The sequence below is a fragment of the Phocoena phocoena genome, chromosome 11 (genome assembly GCF_963924675.1).
Source record: "Phocoena phocoena chromosome 11, mPhoPho1.1, whole genome shotgun sequence".
Taxonomy (NCBI): domain Eukaryota; kingdom Metazoa; phylum Chordata; class Mammalia; order Artiodactyla; family Phocoenidae; genus Phocoena; species Phocoena phocoena.
In genome coordinates, this window is record NC_089229.1 from 10,997,030 (window position 1) to 11,018,908 (window position 21,879).

The 21,879-nt window shown below is 56.6% G+C and overlaps 1 protein-coding gene across 2 annotated transcripts; it reads right to left on the reverse strand.

Annotated features, from left to right (window-relative positions):
- Positions 1-1,627: 1,627 nt before the first annotated feature.
- Positions 1,628-12,387, reverse strand: KCTD17 (potassium channel tetramerization domain containing 17). 2 transcript variants are annotated; one of them, XM_065887216.1, is made up of 6 exons: positions 12,211-12,387; positions 10,912-11,020; positions 8,501-8,592; positions 7,459-7,554; positions 5,578-5,703; positions 1,628-2,494 (listed from the first exon to the last, which is right to left on the reverse strand). In XM_065887216.1, exons 1-6 carry the CDS (start codon positions 12,382-12,384, stop codon positions 2,465-2,467), a joined length of 627 nt encoding a protein of 208 aa, XP_065743288.1. In that variant the 5' UTR covers positions 12,385-12,387; the 3' UTR covers positions 1,628-2,464. The 2 variants fall into 2 exon arrangements, with proteins under 2 accessions (XP_065743288.1, XP_065743287.1); XM_065887215.1 differs by lacking the exon at positions 1,628-2,494 and adding an exon at positions 3,470-3,514 and having other exon boundaries at positions 12,211-12,384.
- Between the last annotated feature and the right edge of the window lie 9,492 nt (positions 12,388-21,879).

Genomic DNA, 21,879 nt, shown 5'->3' on the forward strand with positions numbered 1-21,879 from the left:
CCTTACTGTCCTCCAGGTGCCCCAGTCGATGGGGTGACGTGAGGGAGGAGTCACCCAGGACCACTCCCACCCAGGGCACCTGGGGAGAGAAAAGCTCTGGGAAGGTGTCATGAACTTGGGATGCTTCTGGGAGGGAGATGTCCAGGAGGCAGGCGGAGCTTGAGAGAGGTTTGGAGGAGGGATTTTAGAGCTGCCCTGCAAGGAAGGTGGTCCGGGGAAGACGGAGGAGGTGGGGGAGACACAGACTGCAGACGTGCGGGTCCGGAGTAGGAGGCTGAGGGCAACTGAGGGGGATGGAGTCTTAGCAGCCAGGGCTGTGGCCTGCGTGGGAGTGGTCAGGGAGGCCTACAGGGCCGGGCCCTGGTGGAGGTGAGGAAGCGGGGTGTCAAGGGCGGACAAGTCTTTCTTGGAGCCTAGCTGGGAGGAGAAGGAAGCGGGGGAGCCTTGGAGGGGGCCTAGTGTCGAGAGGGTTTTCAAAGGTAGACAGGGAACGGCCATCACATCCACGTGTGGAGAGCCCTCCACCCGCTGGGTCCTGCCTGTGGAGATGGCGCAGACGCTATGGGGGGGACACCTTTGGGGTGAGGGCAGGACTACCCCGGGTGGCCTCTCAGGGATCTCAGAGGGGGAGCAGAACACTGCTGGAGGGTGCTTTGCTAAAGTGCAAATTCATGGCCTCACCCCAGCCTTAATTAGTAGGAATTAGGGGGTAGGGGGTAATCTGTCCTTTTAACAAGGCTCCTGGTGACTCTTTTGCAAGCAAAGCTGGACACAAAAAGCGAGGTCAACTTCAGAGAGCCGAGTGGCCCCAGGGAGAGTGGTGAGGTCCCCCCAGCCTGCTGAGCGGGCTGGGGAGGCTTCGGTCAAGGGGAGCACTGCTTTGCAGAGATGTCCCCCGGCAGAGCTGAACTGCTGGGGGGCGGGGCTGGGGAGCCAGGCAGACACTCAGTAGGACCCGGGAGGTGAAGGAACTGGCCAGGCGGGGTGGGGGTCCCGTCAGACTCTGAGAGAAGATGGAGGGGAGACTGGGGGTTGTATTTCCTAGGACTGGGGGCAGAGGGTGGAGGTGACCAGAAGCTATCACAGCGGGAAGCAGAGGGGACGTCCTGCTAGCTTAGGAGGGAGCTGAGGTGGCAGGGTGAAGCCAGAAAGGAGAGCACCTTACCTGAATGGCGAGGTGAGACTGGGAATTGGGACGTAGGGAGCCAGGCTTGGGAGGACCTGGTATCCTGATTCCCAGAGGCCCAATTCCCTACCCCTCAGCACCCCAGCTAATCTAGGTCTGCCTGGAGGCCAGAAGAGACCTGCGTGACTCCAGGGGGCGGGGCCTCAGAAGTCACCTGGTCCACCCCGTCACTTTACTGTTGAGGAAACTGAGGCCCAGAGAGGGGAAGGTACTTTCCAAAGTTCACCCAGCAAGGCAGAGCTGGTACCCTCGGTGTCCGGCCACGGGACAGAGGATGCAACCGTGATGCGCATACCCCCAGCACACACGGGAGAGTGACAACAGGGCGGGGTCCCTCGGCTTTATGAAAAAGCCCCATTACCTTGGGTTGTCTACACCACCTTAAGTTTAGCCCCTGTCCCCAAACGTGGCCCAGAGAAAGAGAGGGAGACAGCCGGGCTGGCTGCTTCTTCAGGTTTTATTACACGGTGGTGTTGGACACCGCTGGGAAGCAAGTATCCAGCCGGGGAGGCCATAAACGCGGGAGGGGCACCTTGCTCAGCCCCTGCCACCCCAGACTCTCCCTTGGGCAGAGGGGGGAGTGTCCCCCTTTCCCTTGTCACCAGCTCCTGAGTGGCCCCGCTGCCCCTGCTGAACCAATGCCTCCCTTCCTCCTGGCCAGGGCACTGTGCGACCAGCAGTACAGACAGCAGGGGCACGGGGAGCGGGCAAGGTGAAGGCCGAGTCACCCATCCCCTCCTTCAACAGCGCTAATGCCACGCCCTTCATCGCCCACCAGTCCCTCAATCTCCATCCTGGGTCAGGCAGGTCCGAGTCTGCGCCTTGTGCCCTCCCTGAGGGCTTTCGGGGACCTTTGCTCCTCTCGGTAAAATCACAGCAAACCTGAGGTAGGTAGGGCAGGAAGTGAACCCATGTGACAGACAGGGAGACTAAAGGAGGTGATGTGACTGGGCTGCGGGGGGAGGGCATCTGCCATGCAGCTGGGGGACCTGAGGGAGGGGACGTAGGGGCCTGGAAGACACAGCTGGACAGTGCCACACTTTGACCACCGGCAGGCGGCTCTGTCCAGGGGTCCCAGGGCCCACATCAGGCCTTGCGAGGTCCCAGTGGGCCCCCACCCGGCCCCCGGAGGCAGGGGTAAATCACAGCCCCGCAGGTGTAGACAGAGGTGACAGCGGGGAGAGCTCTTCCTCCGCCTCAGGCTGGGGGCCCACCCCGCGGTACAAAAATAAAGGATTTCAGAACGGAACCCCAAGTCCCTGGAGGCGATCTGGGGCCTCACATCCGGGTGCCTCTGGCTTGTAACAGCTAGAAAATAAGAGGGGGCAGGGAGACGGGGTGGGGAGTGGTCAGAACACCGGGAGGAGGATGAGAGGGTGAGGCCGGTGAGGAAGGGGTAGTGCAGGGCCAGGAGCAGGGCAGAGAGGAGATTGGAATGGAGGGAGGGAGGGGTGGGGAGAGAGGGAGAGAGAAAGAGTCAGGTGAGTCACGAGGTCCTTTCTGGGAGGAAGGAGGGGGGCTGAGGCCCAGAAAAAGTGTATTCAGAGCTGAGCAGGAGGGGAAGCGGGGAGAGGACCCAGCTCGCCCATCCAGGGGCCCCATGCCCCACCTTGGGCCGGGGGATGGCTGCCTAGGAGGCCACATTCTGCCAAGGCTCTGGCCAGGGGGTCGAGGCCCAGAGGCTGGTCACCACTGTCTCAGGCAGAAGGTCACAGAGAGCAGCTGTCTGTCCCCATTTTTGAGGCAACTGTGGCCCAGAGAAGGACAGTGACTTGCCCAAGGTCAGACAGCAGGCAGATAAGACTGAGTGGGGGCTTGTGGGCACCTGGCCAGGGCTTTTTCTGCCACAGCCCAATCCTCAGCCAGCTCCGGCTGACTCCTCCTAGGCCGAGGGAATCCAAGTGTGGCCTGTCCTTCCCACCCCCGCAGAAATAGGGAACCCAGTGCCTCGAGGCTGTGATGCAGAAGCTCCCGCGTGTGCAGGGATGAGGTCAGGGCACCTGGCTTCTGTTTCCCTTCCCTCCTTCCCAGTGTGGCTCTGATGCTGCTGGGCAGGTGGGAAAGAATTTCCTCCCCCTTTTGTCTCATCTCAGAGCCTCATCCCCAAGGCCAAGATAGGCTGAGAGACTTGGGGGAGGGGAGCAAATCAGCCGGAAGTTCGGCTCAAGTCCAAAAAAACAAGAGATGAGCACCCTCCTGGCTTCCGCCCCTGCCTCCAGCTCTGCCAAGCTACAAACCAGGCGTGGCAGCTCTGGGGGCGGGCGAGGGGCCCAGGAGAAGCCCTCACCGCAAGCGCAGCCTCAGGTCTGAGGGGGCGCAGACGGGAACCTGCAAGGAGGAAACGTGAGGAGGTGAGGCGCTGCAGCAGGGTGGCCCGGCCTCAGATGTGCCCGGCGGGGTCGGCGGGCACCAAGGAGATGCAGCTGTGCCCCTCTGCCCCGGGCCCAGAGGCGGGAGGTGCCAGAAGGGGTGCGGGAGGCGGCAGGCGGGATGCTCTGGGATGCGGTGCCGGGGCACCTGGGTGGAGGGCACAGGAGGCTGGGACCACAGCAGCCCCGGGATGGAGGTGTGAGCAGGCAGAGAGAAAACCCGGACAGGGGCAGAGAGGGAAGAGGCAGGGTGCAGATGAGATCCAGGAGGAAGAAGAGGTGGATGGAGATGAGGCAGGACCTCCGGCGGGAAGCGGAGGAGGAGGAGGCGGTGGTGAGAGGGAGGAAAGGTTAGCGGGATCCTGAGATGACTGGGCTGCAAAGAGAAAGTGAGAGAAGGGATGGTTATGCAGGTGAGGCACCAGGCACGTGGCTGAGCTAACCCTGGAGGGCCCGCCCCCCGGCCGTCCCGGGACCCCAGGCTCCGCAGCGGGCTCCAGCGGGGAGCCGGCGGGAGGCACGGCCTTTGTTAGCGATCGTTCTCCTCGGGGGTTGGCTGCACCTTTCTGCTGCGTATCTGCCTCCACCTCCACCTGCACCTGTGCCACCTCCACCTCCTGCCGCTGCCGCTCCTCCAGCTGCTCCTCGGCGCGCTGTGGACCAGCCGGCAGACCCAGGGAAGAAAGAGCGCAGAGCTAACGAGGGGGCCGGGGCCCGCTGGTGGCTGTCCCCGCAGGCCCCCATCTCAGCGTGAAGGGGACGGGCGAGGGGCACCTCCCGGGGAGGGGAGTGCTACAGCCACAGAAGCCGGGGCATCTTGTCGGATCCCCGGGGAAGCCTGCGAGGGGGCCTGGGGGAACCGGCAGGGGGTGGGGTCCTGCTGAAGATGCTCACGGATGGGCCTGGCTGCTGGGACGTGGAGCAAGGCGGCGGGGGGGGGGGGGGGTGTCAGAGGAAGGGGGTGGGTGTGTGGCCAGGGCAGCCTTGAGGGCTGCCTGGGAAGGCCTCGTTTTAGGAGGACCGACCCAGAGCAGAAACGAGGCCAGGGGAGGCCCAGGCAGATCTGAGATGTCAGCACCAGGCTCTCGCACCCCAGGTCCTGAGGTCTCTCCCAGAGACGCGGGAGCAGCCAGCTCACCTTGCACCCTTGCAAGGCCGTGCCGGCCGCTGGCCCCCATGGGGCTGGGGTGGGCAGGGGAAGTCACAGCCCAGGGAGGCAGACGGCCAGACGGGAAGCGGAGTTCCTAAGTCTCCAGCACATAGGGACAGGCTCCTAGAAGGAACGGTCTCCCTTCTTCCCAGCCTGCCTAGCTGCCTGCCCCACTGGTCCTACCAAAGGCCCCTCAGGCTTCCGATCAGCTCTGCGTCCAGGGTGGCGGGACCTCCGATTAGCCCCCTCCCCCCCAGCCAGCTGACGCTGCCTCACAGGCCAGGGTGGAAACACAGGGCCGGACCCCAAGGGCTCCAGACCCGTCTGCTGCTGAGTCCTGGGAGGGAGCCTGCGGGAGGGGCAGGATTAACGGATTCGGCTTCCCTGCCCCAGCCCAGGCCCCTGGGAAATAAATTGGCCCTTTGGATCCCAGAAGTTGCAAGCCGGTGGTCCACCCCTCTCACTCCTCTGAGAACACAACCAAGGTGCCCAGAGGGGGCGGGACTTTTCCAAGGTCACGCAGAGCGCTCACACCACGCCCAGACCCCTAGCCCAGTGCACTCCCCCTTGTGCTACGCTGCCCCGTGGCCACCATGCGACCACCATCCAAGTGGCACCTAAGTCCACCCTCGCCGTGCCCTGGGGATAATCTCATCTCGTTGTCCCCCAAGTCTGGGCCTGGGTAACTGGCGTGAGCAGGCAGGACGGTGGGTGGCATGGGATGGATGGCATCGGCTGTGAGCAGGGGGTCAGGCGTGTGCAGCGGGAGGGAAAAAGAAGCTCGGATGGCTAGGTGGAGGGCGGCGAGGGGAGGGAGGAAAGGCAGGGAGGCCGAGGTCGGGGCAGGGCAGGGGCTGGGGCAGAGGGCTCACCTTGGTTTTGCGGCTGGACTCGGAGCTCAGTCCGTGCGGGGAGCTGTAGAGCTCCTTGGACACCACGCACAGGAACTCTGCCTGGTCCTCGCTGCCATAGTTGTAGGAGGAGCCGATGCTCACCAGCTGGAGGGGCGGAGCATGGGGAGAAAATGATAGGATGGGGTTGAGGGGACGGGGTGGGCGGACACCGGCACTTGTCAACTGTGCCCTGACCTTGCTGTTCCATTCAGGGCCATCCCTGGGTTTCCAGAGGACACTTCTGGTGCAGAGTCAGAGTCCTCTCCCCCTCCACCCCCGCCTATGGCTCTGGGCTATTTCCAGGGCCAGCCCCCCGACATGGCTTGGCTGGACCTGATCCTTAGCGGAGAAGGGTTATCACTGCTGTTCCTCCCCCATATCTAGCAGGCAACGTCCTAAAAGCAGGCAGAGGCCTGTAATGGGCAGGCTGTCTCCCTCTGTCCCAGATGTGGCTGAGGCAGCCCCAGAACCAGGCTGCAGGATGGGGTTGGCATGACCTGGTGGAGCTCCATAGAATATTCTGTTCACTGTTGGAAGGAGAGGTAGAACAGGTCACCCGTTCCTTACGCCAGCGGTCCCTGACACGCCCGCTCAGCCTTTGAGAGCCCATGCACTTGCCAAAGACTCCCTTAGGCTTTCAAGAGTGGCCCCACCTTTGTTCTGGGGTCCCTAAAATAACCACACCTGCAGGGCCCCTTCTGACTGATAAAGGCCCTGCACGTGATGGGTCTCATTCGGCCCCCAGGAGCCCTCATCCTGCAGAGAGGAAAAATCAGCCCCTTCGGCAGATGAGGTTTGGAGAGGTGGTGAAGTCCCACAGCCAGGAAGAATCTGAATGTGAATGTGGATTCAAATTCAGGATTTGAATCTGGGACCCCGAGTCCTCTCAGGGGTCCTATGGACTTAAATGCTTCTAATAATTCACAGGGTGCTAGCTAGCTCCAATGTTTAGAGGCCTACTCTGGGCTAGGGACTTTATCCATGGTCTTTCTATGGAGGTCTTTCAACATTCCTGCAAAGGAAGTACTACTGGTCCATGTCACAGATTAGGAAACTGAGGCCCAGAGAGATACGCCTTGCTCAAGTTCACACAGCATGTCAGTGGCGAGGTCTAGATATGAATCCAGGCTTCCGGCTCCTGGACTGGACTAGTTCCTCCATCCTGCCCGGCCATCCTGGGAAGCCTGGCCTTCTTCAACCTCCAGGTGCAAGGGAGCTTGTAAGGATAAAGGGTAACCCACCCCTTCCCCTTCTCTAAGGGCAAATTTGACCTTGGGTTAACTTGTTGGCTCTGATCCTCTGGAAACCTCAGAGAGGTGTGACGTCAGCTGCATTACTAGGGCAACACCGTTTATGATAAAAATCTCTCCTGCTGGTAAACTGCATAGGTACTGGGAGGAAGTACAGGTCACCATAAATACCTCATGGGAAGCTGCTGCTCTGGGCTGCCCTGAATGTGGCAACGCTTGGAACTGGGCACGTCCCTTGCGGGGACCTGGAATCTATGCCTATGGAATTGTTACACAAGGTGGGGCCCCAAGGGGACCTCCGCTCTCCTATGTGGATCTTGTCTCCTCGCACCAGAGCTGTCGCTTGGGGGCCAGAGACTCACACACTACGGTGTAGACCGCTACCTGGTTGCTGGGAGGACTCCCATTAAAGATGATTCCCGGGAGCTGCCCTGCGGCCACCGGGGCTTCCCTCCTCTCCCCTTCCTGGTCAGTCTGCTGCCAAGTGTGGCCTTTCTTAATCTTGTTTAGTCTGTCTTAAGACCCCGGGTGAGGGCTGAATTGGGCACCCCAAGGCTGGGGCTGCGGGAAGGGAGGGACTTGCTTTGCCTGGGGGTGTGGCCCAGCCCACCTGCTCGAAGCGCCAGCCGTCGGACATGGTGGAGACCATCTGCGTGAGCTCCTCCTCCTGGCACTGCAGCACGCGGTACACGTGCTTGGGTGGGACCTGCAGGCAGAGGGGGGACGTGGAGGGCACCTGTGGGAGTGCCAGGCACCCCGGGGGCGGGAAGAGCACCTGTCCTCCCCCCACCATCTACCCCTAAGAAGGACAGAAGTGGGGGAGGGGAGATGGGAACCATGTTCTGAGTACCTACTATGTGCCAGGCACTCGACGTGCATGTTCTCACTTAATCCCTCCAAAAACCCTAGGAGTTATGGGATGTTCATGGAAGTTCAGAGAGGGTCAGTTACTTGCCCAAGGTCACCCAGCTAGAGAGTAGCAGAGCCAGAATTGGAACACAGGTGATACAAGTGGGAAAGGAGGAGGGGCTTAGGGGACATCCTGGGGCACTAACTGAGGCGGGTCCTCCAGGGGACGCGGGGCACCCTCTCTTCAATCTCCTGGGGCTGGGAGACGGTGCCTCACTACCCATTTCCCACCCTCCACGTCTCCCCCAAGGTGGGCAGAGAATCTCTCCAGCTCCTCCTACAGCCTGGCCACTTAGGCCTAGGGTCCAAGCTCAGAAACTCCAGCTCCAGAAGCTTGTGCCGTGACCTCCAGGGGACCACCTGAGCCCATGAAGTGGACGATGTAATAATCCCACATTGCCTCCCACAGGGCCCCCTGTACCTCCACAGTGACCCCATTTTGCCTGGGAGGAAGGGAAGGGTGGGCAGTTCTCAGCACCTCTATATTCCACAAGAGGAAATCAAGGTCCAGAGAGGGGTGTGATTGGCTCAAGGTCACACAGCAAACAGAGCCGAGGCAGGGAAAGAACCCCAAGTCCGTCTCCCAGTCTGGGGCTTTGCTGAACAGTTTGGGAGCTGGACAACCACTCCTCCCCTTATAGGAGAGCTTGGCCTCCCCAAGGAAAACTGGCTCTGCCTCTCCCAACCTTCCTCCTGACCCCCCTCCCCCGTCCCCGCCACCCCCTGCCCTGCAGCCCCCCGACCTGTGTGACGGTATAATCCTTCTCCTCCATCCGGTCTTTGATGATCCGGATCAGCGGGCCGATGTTGTAGAACTCCGCTTCCTCCAGGACCCCTGGCACAGACAGAGCAGCACCCCGCCCCCGTCACTCCCACTGCCCCCGTGCCCCGTTCTCACCTTGTCCCCTCCACCTCCACCCCCTGCTCCAGTCACACAAAGGTGATGAGCCTCTGAGTTGGGGTCAGACAAGAGGGAACACTTCCTTCCTTGGGCCCCACACTCACTGTAGTAGGGGTGAGAGGCTGCCATTCAGTGGCACCGTATCCCTGCTGTGCCGAGCACGGTGGCCCAGGGATGGCTGGCAGCCCTCTAGTCTGGGGCTATCCAGAGGCAGTGGGCCCGTTGGGACTGGACCCTATGCCACAGTGAGAAGGGGCTTGGGTGGCTCCCGATTACACGTTCCCATTTACGAAGCACACGCTAAGTGCCAGGCACCGTGCCAGGTATGTCACACTCTTCACTGCAGTTAATTCTCAGCACAGGAAGTAGGTACTTTCATCACCCCCACTGAACAAACGGGGAAACCGAGGACCAGGCAAAGCAGCAGCTGTGCAAGGCCACACACCTGGCGCTCGGCAGAGCTGGGATTCACACTCAAGTTCCCCTGCGTCCTAAATGCATAACCTTTGTGCACGTGCATCTCCCCAGTCACTACACTTCACAGTTTGCAAAGCCCCTCCTGTGCTCACCACAAGCCCCAGGGTCATGGAGGAAGCAGGCGCTACTGTCCCCATACAGTTACGGAGACTGAGAGTCTTAGAGACTGAGCGAGTGCCCTCTCCAGTGAACGGGACAACCCTCGGCCTTAGGACTCCCCTAAGCTCCTGCGGGGCAGAGACACTTCCTGTCCTTTCCATGACTGGACTCTGGGCTCCCCGGGGACAGGGCCCATGTCTGATGTCCCCGGCGCCCACACCCACCTAATACAGAGGACACAGTGAGCGACTGCTACTGCCAGGATGCCCCCCGTGGAGCCCTGCAGAGGACAGACAACTAACTCTGCGTCACGGGTCCGCAGTGCCTGGCACTGTGCTAAGTGACACACTTGCTTTAGCTCCTTTTATCCTCACAGCAGCTCAGCAAGGTGGGTGCTATCGTCACCCCATTCCGCAGACGCAGGCATGGAGGCACAGAGGGATAAGTGACTTTCCAGGTGTCACACAACTAGTCAGTTTCCTCCTGGATCCCCTGGGCCCTTGCATCGGGGCTCTAGCCCTGTGTAAAGGTGCTGGGAGTGCCAGGGCTTGACAGACCCAGAACCTGTAAACAGGTGTTGGCCGTGACGCTGGAGTGTTTACCTCCCCTCCCCATGGGACCTACTCCTGGGCCCAGGCCACGCCCATGGTACCTGCTGCCCCAGGGGCTGCCGGGAAAGCTGTAGGGCTCCGCAGAGCCGATGCCTACAGCGGGCTCTGATTTTGAAGCTGTGGCCTTCTGGGGAGCCACCTGGCTTCTAGATCACTGTGTCCCACAGGGGTCAGGAGGGAAGACCGTGGGCCCGAGTGAGGAGGGAGGGGCTGTGCTAGACACCTCCAGGGTACAAGCCCCGGGACTCATGACATCTGGTTTTCCCAGAACATGTCCCTAATGTAGAACACCGCCCCTCCTTTATATACACAAGTGGAGACTCAGAAAGGAGAAGTGACATGTCCAAGCTGGCCTGGCTGGGTCAGGTGACCCAGAGCCACACCCTGTGCCCTAAGGAAAAGTGGACTTGGCACCCCTGGCTCCCGGCAGGGGCTCTGCCAACAAGCCTTTCTCCCAGGCAGGCATCCGGTCTTTCTCCCCACTGTCTGTTGGGCCCAGAAGTGGGCATCTACAGGGCCTCAGCCAGCCAGGCCTGGGAGGGACCAAAGCCCTGCTGGAGAGCAGCCTCCGCCCACCCCTGCCTTCACCCGCAACTGTGCTGCAGGGGCTGCCGGATCTGGGCGAGGAGTCACCCACTCGACACACCTGCGGACCCACGTGAGCCCTCACCACGCATCTGAGATACCCCATCACCCAGACAAAGAGAGCCACACCTCTCCCCATGGCCATCTCCACCCACAACTGGCTTCCCAGAAGGCCAGGGGAAAGGGCATCCCTGCCCAGCCTCACTGGCTCCCTCTATCCTCTGCTTCCGTGTTTCTGTCACCTCCCCAGCAGCACCCAGTGGAAACATGGGCCAGTCACCTTGGCACAGTCCCTAGGCTCGGCCTGGACACAGGCTTTGGGAGTCAGTCCTGTCAGGAATGAGAAGAAGCAGGAAACATGGAAGAAAGCAGATGTCCCCCGAGGACAGACGAAATGGCTTTGCGCCTCCACAGGAGGCCCCGGCAGACTGCAGAGGGCAGGGCTAGGGTATGGGCCCCGGCCTCCCCGGGACCAACTCACCCTCCTCAGCCATGTCCTTGTCCAGCACCAGCTTGCCATGCCGGAGGAAGTTGAGGATGGGCCCGAAGTAGGTGGGGTCACGGTCGATGAGGTAGGCCCCGGTCTCATCCTACAAAGGTGAGGGGCACAGGCAGTGAGAGAAGAGTGAGCCCCGCTCCCCTGCCTGACGTCTCACTTCAGTCCCAGTAAAGGATCAGAGGGAGGGCAGGAGGGGGCGGAGTGTCTGCTCTTCCCCAGAACAGAGCGTCCTGATGGAGTAAAAAGGCTTTGGGGTCGGATACACCCAGGTTCAAATCCTGCCCCGGCCTTTTCCTGACTGTGTGACCTTGGGCCAGTGATTTGGCCTCTCGGAGCCACCCTCTTCTTCCCCATAACTGGAGAGCATTGTGAGCGTCCAGTGAGGTCTGAGTGGCACCTGACCCAGCATAGGGCTCAGGGATTGTCCCTCTTAGAGGTTATTCCCTGAAGCCAGCCCTACACTGTCTCCACCAGATCCCCTGGCTTTCTGGGGATGTTTACAAGTTTCCAAAAGAGCCACTATCTCATTGGATACCCTCAGCCTGCAGGGAGGCAGAGCAGGCATCAGTAAAACTCTACAGAGAGGAAACGGAGACATCACCAGGTGAGGGGACTTGCCCAAGGTCACAGCATCAGAGGGTCAGGAAACAGCAGAGCGGGGGCCTTAGAGGTCATCGCCAGGCCAGCCCTCTGGGGTTACAGACAGGAGGCTGAGCAGGATAGGGTTTGACCCAAGGTCATGCAGGAGGTTTGCAGCAGAGCCGAGATGGGAACCCAGAAATGGTGCCCCAGGCCAGCGCTCCTACCTGATGAAGCCCAGCTGAGAAGGCACCCCGGGATTTCTCCACCCAGCTCCCTGTACCCCAAGGCTACCCATATACCCCAAAGGGCGGGGAGGCGGGGAAAAGCGGACTCAGTAACTCCTTCCGTGGTGCAGGAGTCCAGTTTGGGCAGAAGAGAATGCCCTAGGTGTCTGTCTCTTCCCACAGCCCCAGAGGAGGGGGAGAGTCCCTATCCATCAGCCTCCTGGCTTGGGAGCCCAGATCAGCGCTCAAAAACTCCAAATGGGCGCAGCCCGGCGTTGTCCTGTTGCCACGGCAATGGGCACATCCCTCACTCTCCGATCCATTTCCTTCTCCCCTCCTCCGGCCAATTCTTCCCGCCTCCAGCTCTTCGGAAATAAACCCAGCCGGGTTTCCAGCCCCGCGGGCGGGCCAGGCTGGACAACCAGATTCCGGCGAGCTAAGGATCCCCGACCGCCGCCCACCCCGCGGGCCTCACCCGGTCAGACTGCAGCTCTTCCCCCTGGCACAGGCGGCTGAGGAAGGACTTCTGCTCGCGGCACAGCGTTTGCCGGGTGGTCAGGAACACCGTGCCCCCCACGTTGAGCCTCACCCACTTGCTCCAGCCGCCCGCCCCCGCCGGCGGCGCTGCCTCGCGGGCCTCCATCCTCATCGCTCTTCCCAGCGTCTGCATCCTGCCTGCAAGGCGGCTGGAGGCGGGCATGTACCGCGCGCCGGGCATGCCGGGAGTTGTAGTCCGTGCCGCCCCGCGTGAGTGTGGCCAGGGGTGAGGGTCAGCCGACGCCCTCTATCCCGCCTTCTCCAGCCCCGCCCTACTCTGCCCTTCCTGGGAGGGCTACAAACGGGAGTTTCGTAAAGAAGTTCTTTGGCCAAGTTACTCTGTGTTTGGGAAGGTCAAGTTCGAGGTCACTGGGAAAATAGTGATACCCCAAACCAGCGATCCTCCCATTTGGTCTCCACATTGTTTTCCCTTTGTCCAGTTTGGGTTATCAAACAGCTGACAGGAAAAGGAACTTCTCCCTCCCCAAATTCCTATAGCATTTACCTGTATCTGTTTTCTAATATTCTTTCATTCTGCCTTTGGGGGTGGGGCTGTGAGGAGAGCTGGGTTCTTTCGCCACATAAATTCTTTCAGGACCCCACAGCCGGGCTTAAAAGTTGGCTCAGCACCTTCTATGTTCCAGATGCTTTATGCATCTATTATATTGGGTTGGCCAAACAGTTCGTTCGGGTTTTTCTGTAACATCTTACGGAAAACCCAAACGAACTGTTTGGCCAAGCCAATATTATTCATTGGTGCTCTTAGCACTGTGAGGTCGCTGTTACTGTATCCACTTTACAGATGAGGACACAGAAGTGCAGTGACCTGCTGGACTCACACAGCTGGTGAGTGGCAGGCTGGCATGAACCCAGGTGGGTTCCAAGTGCATTTCCACCACCAAGGCCCCTTTCCTGCTCCTTGGGAAAGATTTCTCGGGAGGAAGGGTCAGGAGGGTGCTGGATGAATGTTTGGAGAACTGGGTTTTCATCCTGGCTTTTGTAGGGTGAAGTGCTGGGAGAGGTCTCAGTTTACCCATCTGTAACTCAGGAGGGGGAAGAGGGATTGGTTCTGTGGGTGCCCTTCTGAGCCAGATAACTCAGAGGTGGGACTGCTATTGCAGGCCCTGCAGGATGTGGGAAGGGAGCAGCTCCTCATGTGGTTTGGGACCAGGGAGGGACAAGGGCTGAAGGGACGCTGTCCTCCTTAACCTCCTTTCCTTCTCACTATTTCGGTCCTGGTCCTGGATTAAGGGGGGAGGGTCTGAGGCTCCCCTCAGTGGTCTCAGTGTCACACACTGGGCAGCCTGGTCCTGCACGGCAGTGGCGGGGTTGGGGGGGCGGGTTCCGTTACCCCTCGGGCTCTGCTTTCTCCGTAAACCTTTCCCCTCGGCAGGGAATGGGTCACAGCTGCTAGACTTCTGCTCCTGGGGACTCGTGTTCTCTTAAACACAAATCCAAGTATGATCTTGAGCAACTTCCTCCCTGGACCTCGGTTTTCTCTTTTGCAAAGTGGGAATTAGAATAGTTGCTACTGGAGAACATTGTTGAGATTAAGTTATGTCGGTAAAACACCTGGCATAGCCCGTGGCTTTTAGTATACTGAATAAATGAATGAGTGAATGAATGAAATGCGTTATAGGATATGAACTGGTCTTGGAAGGTCAGCAGGACTCCTGGCACTTGGTGGGTGAGTCCTCAAGCACCGTCAGCTGAAACAAAACCAGAGCAGGGAATATTTCTTTTCCACTTAAGGGGTGCAGGCAAGGAGTGATGCGCTCAGATATGTAACTTGGATCACTCTGGGGGCTGCAGAGGGGATGGTTCGAAGCCCCAAGAGACCAGCCACGAGGCCACCTGGGTGAGAAGTGGGGAAGCCCCAAGGTGCTGTCAACTGGGCCAGACAGGAGTGGGCGGCTTCAGTGGATACTTGGGAGGCGGAAGTGAAGGTTGAAGGGACTGGGAAGGAGGGAGGAGGAGGAAGGAGGAGGGGCCACACGGACAGCCCTGGCTTCTGGCTTGAACCAACAGTGTTTCCCTGAAGCGGGAGAGGCAGATAAGGGGAGTGATCAGCGTTGAGGAGGTCGGTTTGGAGCCTGTATTTGCAGTGCCTGTGGGCCAAGCAAAAACTGTCCTTGCAGGTGTGATACTCAGGAAAGCAGCATGGACTGGAGAGGACAGGTGGGGCTGTCCCCAGCCTAGGGTGGGGAGGAACCTAGGAAGGCCCTCTCGGGGGGGGGGGGGGTGGCTCCAGTGGATGAAGAGGACGGGGCAAAGTCTGGAGAGCAAGGAACAAGAGCCATACCCCAGAGACCAAGAGGGGGCCGGTTTGAATGAACAAGTTCATATGAGGAGTGAAAGTTGAGAAGGCGGAAGTGTAGCATCATGGAGCCGCGGGAGCCCAGGGCTTGCCTGACCCAGCCTGTTGCTGCAGATGTGACAAAGCCGGGGCCGGGAGGCGTAGAAAACTTGCACGGCATTACTCAGCGGATGTGGAGCAGACCCCAGGTTTCTCGGGCCAGCCCTCGCCCCCCTGGGGCTGCCTCTCCTGGCGAGGAGCAGGGACCACGCAGCACACTTGGACAGCATGGAGCTTTTAAGCTAGGGAGGCATGTCATCCATGTGGCACTTGGGGAAGTTTAATCTGGCGTTGGTGCACAGTCGGGTTGGGGCAAGAACCTGGGGCCGGGAGGGAGAAATGGGGGTGACCTGCCCAGAGCCCCCTCCTCCTCCCTGCTCATATCCTGTTTTCTTGTGTTTCCCCCACTGCACAGTGATCATTCTGAGGACAGACACGATCCCTGGGCTGCTGTATCACAGGTGTCACTGGTCCTGCCTTAGGAGGGGCGAATGGAACAAAAACTCCCCAATGCTGGGAGTGTTTTTAGGACAGGGATCGGTCTTCTTCCTTCACACTGGCTTCCGCTGTATTTTATTTCACTGCTTCAGTGCTTCCTATGTGCCAGATGCTATTCTAAGCGCATCACCCCATGTAACAGGTGTGCTCAGGGAGACAGGTGATAGCAGGAGCCACCCTTTACTCATCTAACATGCCAGAGACCGTGTCCCAGGCATTCTGTAACAGCAACAGCAGCTGTCACCGATGGAGGGTTTACTCTGGACCAGGCCAAGCCCGTGCATAATTCTCACAACAGCCCCATGCAATTGATCCTATTCCCACCTCCATCTTATGGAAGATGAGATTGAGGCTCCAAGACCATGGGCCTCCCTAAGTGATGCTGGGAACGGCTACCAAGGGCAGAGCCGGCCTCCGAGCCTGTCTCATCGACTCTGAAGTCCAAGACAACACGGAGTCTCGATGCACCCTTGCACAGGCGTTCTTAACCTCGCCAGGTACAGATGGGGAAACTGCACTCACATGGGTGGTCCAGTGCAGACCCGCTTAGCCCAGTGCCAGGGCTCATCACCATCGTGGGCTGGGGTCCTGAAAGTGTCGGGGAGGCTAGGCCAGCACTTTTGGTCCCAGAGTGGAGGGAAAGGCTTTTGATGATCCAGTCTTACCCACTTCCTTCCTCAGAAACCCCCAGCTATCCCTAGACACCAGCGTCCCCTCAGTAAGCATCTGAACTGTTCCCACCTGAAGAAACACCCTCCCTCCCACCAATCATCTTTCAGTGCCATGACTGTCTGTTGAGCACCGACTAGATGACAGACATCGAAACACAGAGATGAAGGCGCCAGAGGCGGTCCCTGCCCTAGACGGGGCTTCGGTTTGGGGGAGGTGAGTCTGAGAGGTTTTGACAAAACGTGGAATCCCAGACTGTTCTGCTTGTAATCACAGACTGGTACTCTTCATAGTTTTATGCATGTATTCTCCATTTAGAGGATAAAACCAAACATCCCTTAGAGACTTTCTCTGGATATTGGTTACCCTGGAGGACAGCCGAACTTCAAATGCCGGCTGGTTGCACTGCCCCCTGCTGTCCCCTTCCGGGAAGAGCAGCTCTCGGGTGTTTTTTTAACATGGCTCTGAAGAGGGCTTGAAAGTGAGACGGGACAGAGAGGTGATTAAGGGGCACAAAGCTCCCAGGTAAGGATGCCAGCCCAGGCTTTGAAGCTTGCTAGCTGGGTGATCTTGGGAAAGTTACTTAACCTCTCTGAACCTCAGCTCCCCATATCTCAATTGGGAATAATAGTACCTGGCTCATGCAGTTGTTGTGAGGATTCAATCAGCTAACACGTGAAGCCACATGACGAGCACTCAGCACACTGTCGGGGCAAAGCCTCAGTGAATCCTGGCTTTCGTGAAGCCGATCCTGCCACTCCGTCTATGGTCGTTTGGGCCAAAGATCAGAGACTGAGCCAAAGGCTGCCCCTTAAGATCCATTTCCCATTGGCCAGGGATGAACCAACCCAACAAACACTTCCCTGCTGGGGTCGGAGGGAGAGGCAGAGAGAAAGCCCACCCCGAATGACCCAGCTCCCAGAGCAGAGCGGCTGCCATTTCCTCACGCTAAACCCCCAAGAACTAAACGGACCCGGGAAACTCTCTACTGCCAGATAGAGCTGAAGGAACAGAAAATGCATGCTGAAGTTCTCACCTGAGCACATCACTGTGTCCTATTTTGAACTTCTCATCTTCTAATCAGCGTCCCCCACATCTGAGGGTTTTGTTCACATCTGCTGTCAGTTCCACGACTAAGATGTCATTCGTCCCTGCTGGGTTTTTTGGATTCGGTACTCCTCTTCCCCACGTTCAGAATGTCAGAACATTCTGATTAGTCTCAACTCTTCCTTTTTTGTGTGTGGTTTTTCTTTTACATCAAATCCACTCCTTTCCCTGCCTTGGCTGACAGTTCTGCCTCTTACCTTGGAGTGGAGGTTGTTGTTTCTGAGTCAGCACCTTTTCAGGTCACCTGAGCAGAAGAACAAGCATATAGGGAGTGTGTCCTGACCAGCCAGAAGTACTCAAACATGCTTTCAGAGGCCCGGGGTCCAGAGTTTGCATCTCTGCTCCATGGTTCCCTGGCTGTGAGACCTCGCTAATTAGTTACGTAACCTCTTCAACTCTCACTTTACACCATTTGCAATATTTACATCATAACATTATTCATACTTCTTAGTGTTATTACATGCAGTAAATGTTAGCTATTATGACTGAGCACCTACTATGTGCCACACCTGGGCTAGAAGTATTCCAGCCCAGATGGGTATTATTATACCCATTTTACAGACGGGGCTCAGAGATAATTGGTCCACAAACTTGAATACCTATAAGGTAACAAGTATGCTACAATGCATTTACCTGGAACTTCCTCTAATTTGTCAACAAATATTCACAGAGCCTGCCCCAAGCGCTCGATTTTAGCGTTTCCAAAATGAAGATGCGGACCCTACTCCCCTTGAAGAGCCCCTACTGTGGGCCTGTAATGTCTGCAGACTCCAGGGGGCGCCATTCGCATCGCGGAAGGGCAGCCAAGGGTCTGGAGGGAGGTGTGCCTTTCTCCAGTTTGCACAAAAGTGCAGCTGGGTTTGAACGTGCCGCTTTCCCAGCCCGGGGCCCGGCTGGATGCCCTCAGCCTGCGCGCTGCTCTCTTCCACCAGCAGGCGGGGCCTCAGTGGGCTCCCGGCCGGTCTTGACCCTGCGGGACTGTGGCCGGCGATTCGGCTTCACCGGCAGGGGGCGCACCAGTCTGCCCGGGTCCTTGGGGGCCCTAGCACTGTTACTATTATTCTGTATTTTGATGCTGAAAGTCTAAGAGTTGGTCAATAGGAACTCGTCTAAGCTGGCCCCTGTATCCTTTTTTAAAAATACTTTCTTAAATAAAGTGCTTCACCTTTTTAAAAAATTGTGGTAAAATACACTTAACATAAAACTGACCATTGAAGGGGTCCAGATTATGCCACTGTGGCAGAAAAATTATTTTGAGCTGAAGGCATTTGAGAGTAGGCTTTTTTCCTGAACTACTTTATCAGCCTAAAAGCAGAGACTCCCCAAAATCTCAAAAGAACTTGTTGTAAATCCCCTCTCCAGGAGCAACCAGGGAAAATTGACTCTTATCCTTGGAGACTGCAAGTCCAAACCACCCCTAAACAGACATTGTCTCAAAACTAAGGACCCATTTATCTTTCCTAAAAGTAATTTGTTTTCCCTTCCCTTTCCCTTACTAAAATAGTATTTAAGCCCCAAATTCCCTCCTTGAGTCATACTTCTTTGTGAACTCCCAGATGTACGTCTGTGATTAAAATCTGTCTTCTTTCAGGAATTCCCTGGTCCAGAGGTTAGGATTTGGCACTATCACTGCCAGGGCCTGGGTTCAATCCCTGGTCTGGGAAGTAAGATCCTGCAAACCACAAAGCAAAAAAACAACTAAAACTCTCTTCTCTTCTCTCTGTCTTGGCCCCCAAAACACAAACCTGAGAGGGTAGAGGATGAGTTTTTCCTTGGTACCATCTTCACCATTTTGAAGGGTATAGTTCAGTGGCATTAAGTATATCCACATTATAGCCATATCATCACCACCATCCCTTTTCATCTTGAAAAACTTAAATCTGTATCCATTAAACTAGTGGTTCCCAACCTTTTTGGCCCCAGGGACTGGTTTCCTGGAAGACAATTTTGCCACTGACAGGGTGGGGTGGGGTTGGTGGGTTGGTTCAGGCGGTGACTTGAGCGACGGGGAGCAACGGGGAGAGGCAGATGAAGCTTCACTGGCCCGTCCACCGCTCACCTCCTGCTGTGCCGCCCAGTTCCTAACTGCGGCCCAGGGGTTGGCAACCCCTGCACTAAACAATAACTTCCCCTCCCCCCTTTTCTGTATCCTTTTGACACCTGCCCTTCACTTTTGCTGTGCCAGAACTTCCTTAGCTTCTGGCACAGCAAAATGATCCAGGCTCACATTGGACTTTCCCCACCCCAGCACCTCCCGTTCCTTTCGATGCTAACAGTATTTAGAGCCAAGGTAAGTACTAGCTAGGCTCTTTGCTTCCAGGCCCTCTCATGGAATAGTTCCAGTTAGGAAACATGTGCGCATGCGTGCACGCGTGTACACACATCTATTCGTATCTCTATCTCGGAAATCCTGAGTTCACACTGATATCTCCAATTCCAATCCGGCATCACGGATTTCATTCTAGCCTTCAGCCTTTCCACATTTGTTTTCCTCTCTCCAATACGGAAAATGTCAGTTCCCCGTACCTGCAATACATTTACTTATTTGCTCAGTTGTAACAGTTTCATAACTGGTAACCCATAACGCTGTGAAAAACAAACTTACTCACAAGAGTTCAATATTTATTTTCAGGTTTTTTTTTTCTCCTGTCTTTTGACTGAGAGGATATATATATTCGAAATAGCCAAAATACCACATTCAGGGAATTCCGTGACGGTCCAGTGGTTAGGTTTCGGTGCTTTCACTGCAGTGGCTCGTGTTCAATCCCTGGTCGGGGAACTAAGGTCCCACAAGCTGTGTGGCACGGCCGGAAAAAAAAAAAAAAAGCCATGTTCAAGAGTTACTTGGATGGGTGGGGGGAGTTACTGGGTTAGTTCTCTTCCCCTGTTCAGTGTGGTTATATTATCCATTTGAAGTAGAGGTAGGTTTACTTGTTCTATTGGTATTAACATTTTATTCCACCCATACTTGTTAATCTAATAAATTTTTGAGTGAGCAAGACATAACATAGTTCTTAAGGTCAAAACAATGCAAAAGGGCTTCCCTGGTGGCGCAGTGGTTGAGAGTCCGCCTGCCGATGCAGGGGATGCAGGATCGTGCCCCGGTCCGGGAAGATCCCACATGCCATGGAGCGGCTGGGCCCGTGAGCCGTGGCCGCTGACCTGCGCGTCCGGAGCCTGTGCTCCGCAACGGGAGAGGCCACAGCGGTGAGAGGCCCGCGTACAGCAAAAAAAAAAAAAAAAAAAAAAAAAAAAAAAAAAAAAAGCAAGAAATCATATACAGAAAAGTAGAAGGTGTCCCCCATCTGTGCCACACTGTTCCCACCCATCCCCACAGGTAGTCAGTTCATTAAATAAAGTTTCTGGTTTATTCTTCCTGTATTCTTTTTGCAGGAATTACAGATACACGCCTATTTTCTTATTGCCCCTTCTTCCTTACACAGAAAGTAGCATCTTTTCCACTGCCGTTTTGCACTTAACAATACAGCCTAGAAATCAGGCCACATCATTTTGTAGAGATCTTCCTCACTCTTCTCACATCTGTACAGCTCTCCATTGTGTGGATGTACCAGAGTTTATTTAACCATTCTCCTATACACGTATATTTAGGTTGTTTCCAATATTTTACAATGACAAATACTGTACTGCTGTAACAAGTAACCCAATTATGCATAAGTGTTTTCCTATTGTTGGAGGTGTATCTTCAGGGAAAATTCCTGGAAGTGGGATGGCTGGTTCACAAGGTAAAGGCATATGCAGTTTCATTTAGTACCTATGTGATTTTTCAAGCCTTTCATGGTTCAGAAATGGGGAAAAGCTGCAAGAGGCAGGAGTGAGAGGGAGTGGAGGCTGACAGGGGAAGAGGGTGAGAATGAAGAGTGGACAGGAACCAGCCTCCCTAGGGGGCTGCACCATTGCACTGGCTCCCAGAAGCCTCCCTGGTACCCAGCTCACTAGGAACTTCTGGAAGCCCCTCCCACCTCATTCTGGGCCACAAAATTCTGCAGTTTATCACATGCTTGCACCTAATTATTGTGCATGGTTTTTAGCACTCAGTGATTGCCTCCATCCTTGCATTCTTCTCTGCCAACTGCTACTATGTTCTTTAAAGAGAGGAAGTACATCTTTAAAAAAAAAATTATTTATTTGGCTGTGCCGGGTCTTAGTTACAGCACGCGAGATCCTCTTTGTGGTCTGCGGGATATTTAGTTGCGGCACGAGGGCTCTTAGTTGTGGCATGCAGGATCTAGTCCCCCGACCAGGGATCGAACCTGGTCCCCCTGCATTGGGAGCGTGGAGTCTTAACCACTGGAGTTATTTGGCTGTGCCGTGTCTTAGTTACAGCACGTGAGATCTTCATTGTGGTCTGCGGGATCTTCACTTGCGGCACGAGGGCTCTTAGTTGTGGCATGCAGGATCTAGTCCCCCGACCAGGGATCGAACCTGGTCCCCCTGCATTGGGAGCACGGAGTCTTAACCACTGGACTGCCAGGGAAGTACATCTTTTATCGAGTCCTGGAGAAACGTATCAGAGTGCACATGTAGCCTGGCAAGCCAGTTAGGCTCTGGTTCCATTATTCCTCACCTGTGAGCAGAGGTGTGAGCATGTGTGCCTGTGTGAGTGCGCTTGCACGGGGCTTCTGAAACCCCCCACCCAGACAGAACCCCCACTCCCGCATCTAGGACCCCCTCCCCAGTTCTGTCTCACAATGATGAAATCATTCCATCCAGAATTCCAATCCCAGCCCTACCCTTCCTGGGACCTCAGGCGAGTCACCTGACCTCTCTAAGCCACCATCTTCCTTACCTGTAAAGTAGGGGATATAATAACACCCGTTTCTCAGGGTTGTTGGATTAAGTGGGTACAAAACACTTAGCATCCTCCCTGGACATGGAAAGTGCTAGGTAAAGAGGGATTATTAGGGTCTTTCTTAGCCTGGCCGGGATATTTATGTATATGTAAAACAGGGACTTCCC

Coding starts and splice junctions, on each gene's coding strand:
- KCTD17 (XM_065887215.1), bottom strand. CDS start 12,384: ATGAGGATGGAGGCCCGCGAGGCAGCGCCGCCGGCGGGGGCGGGCGGC. Junction 11,021..12,210: donor AAGAGCTGCAGTCTGACCGG/GTGAGGCCCGCG, acceptor TCACCTTTGTAG/GATGAGACCGGGGCCTACCT. Junction 5,704..7,458: donor ACGGCTGGCGCTTCGAGCAG/GTGGGCTGGGCC, acceptor CCGCCCCTCCAG/CTGGTGAGCATCGGCTCCTC.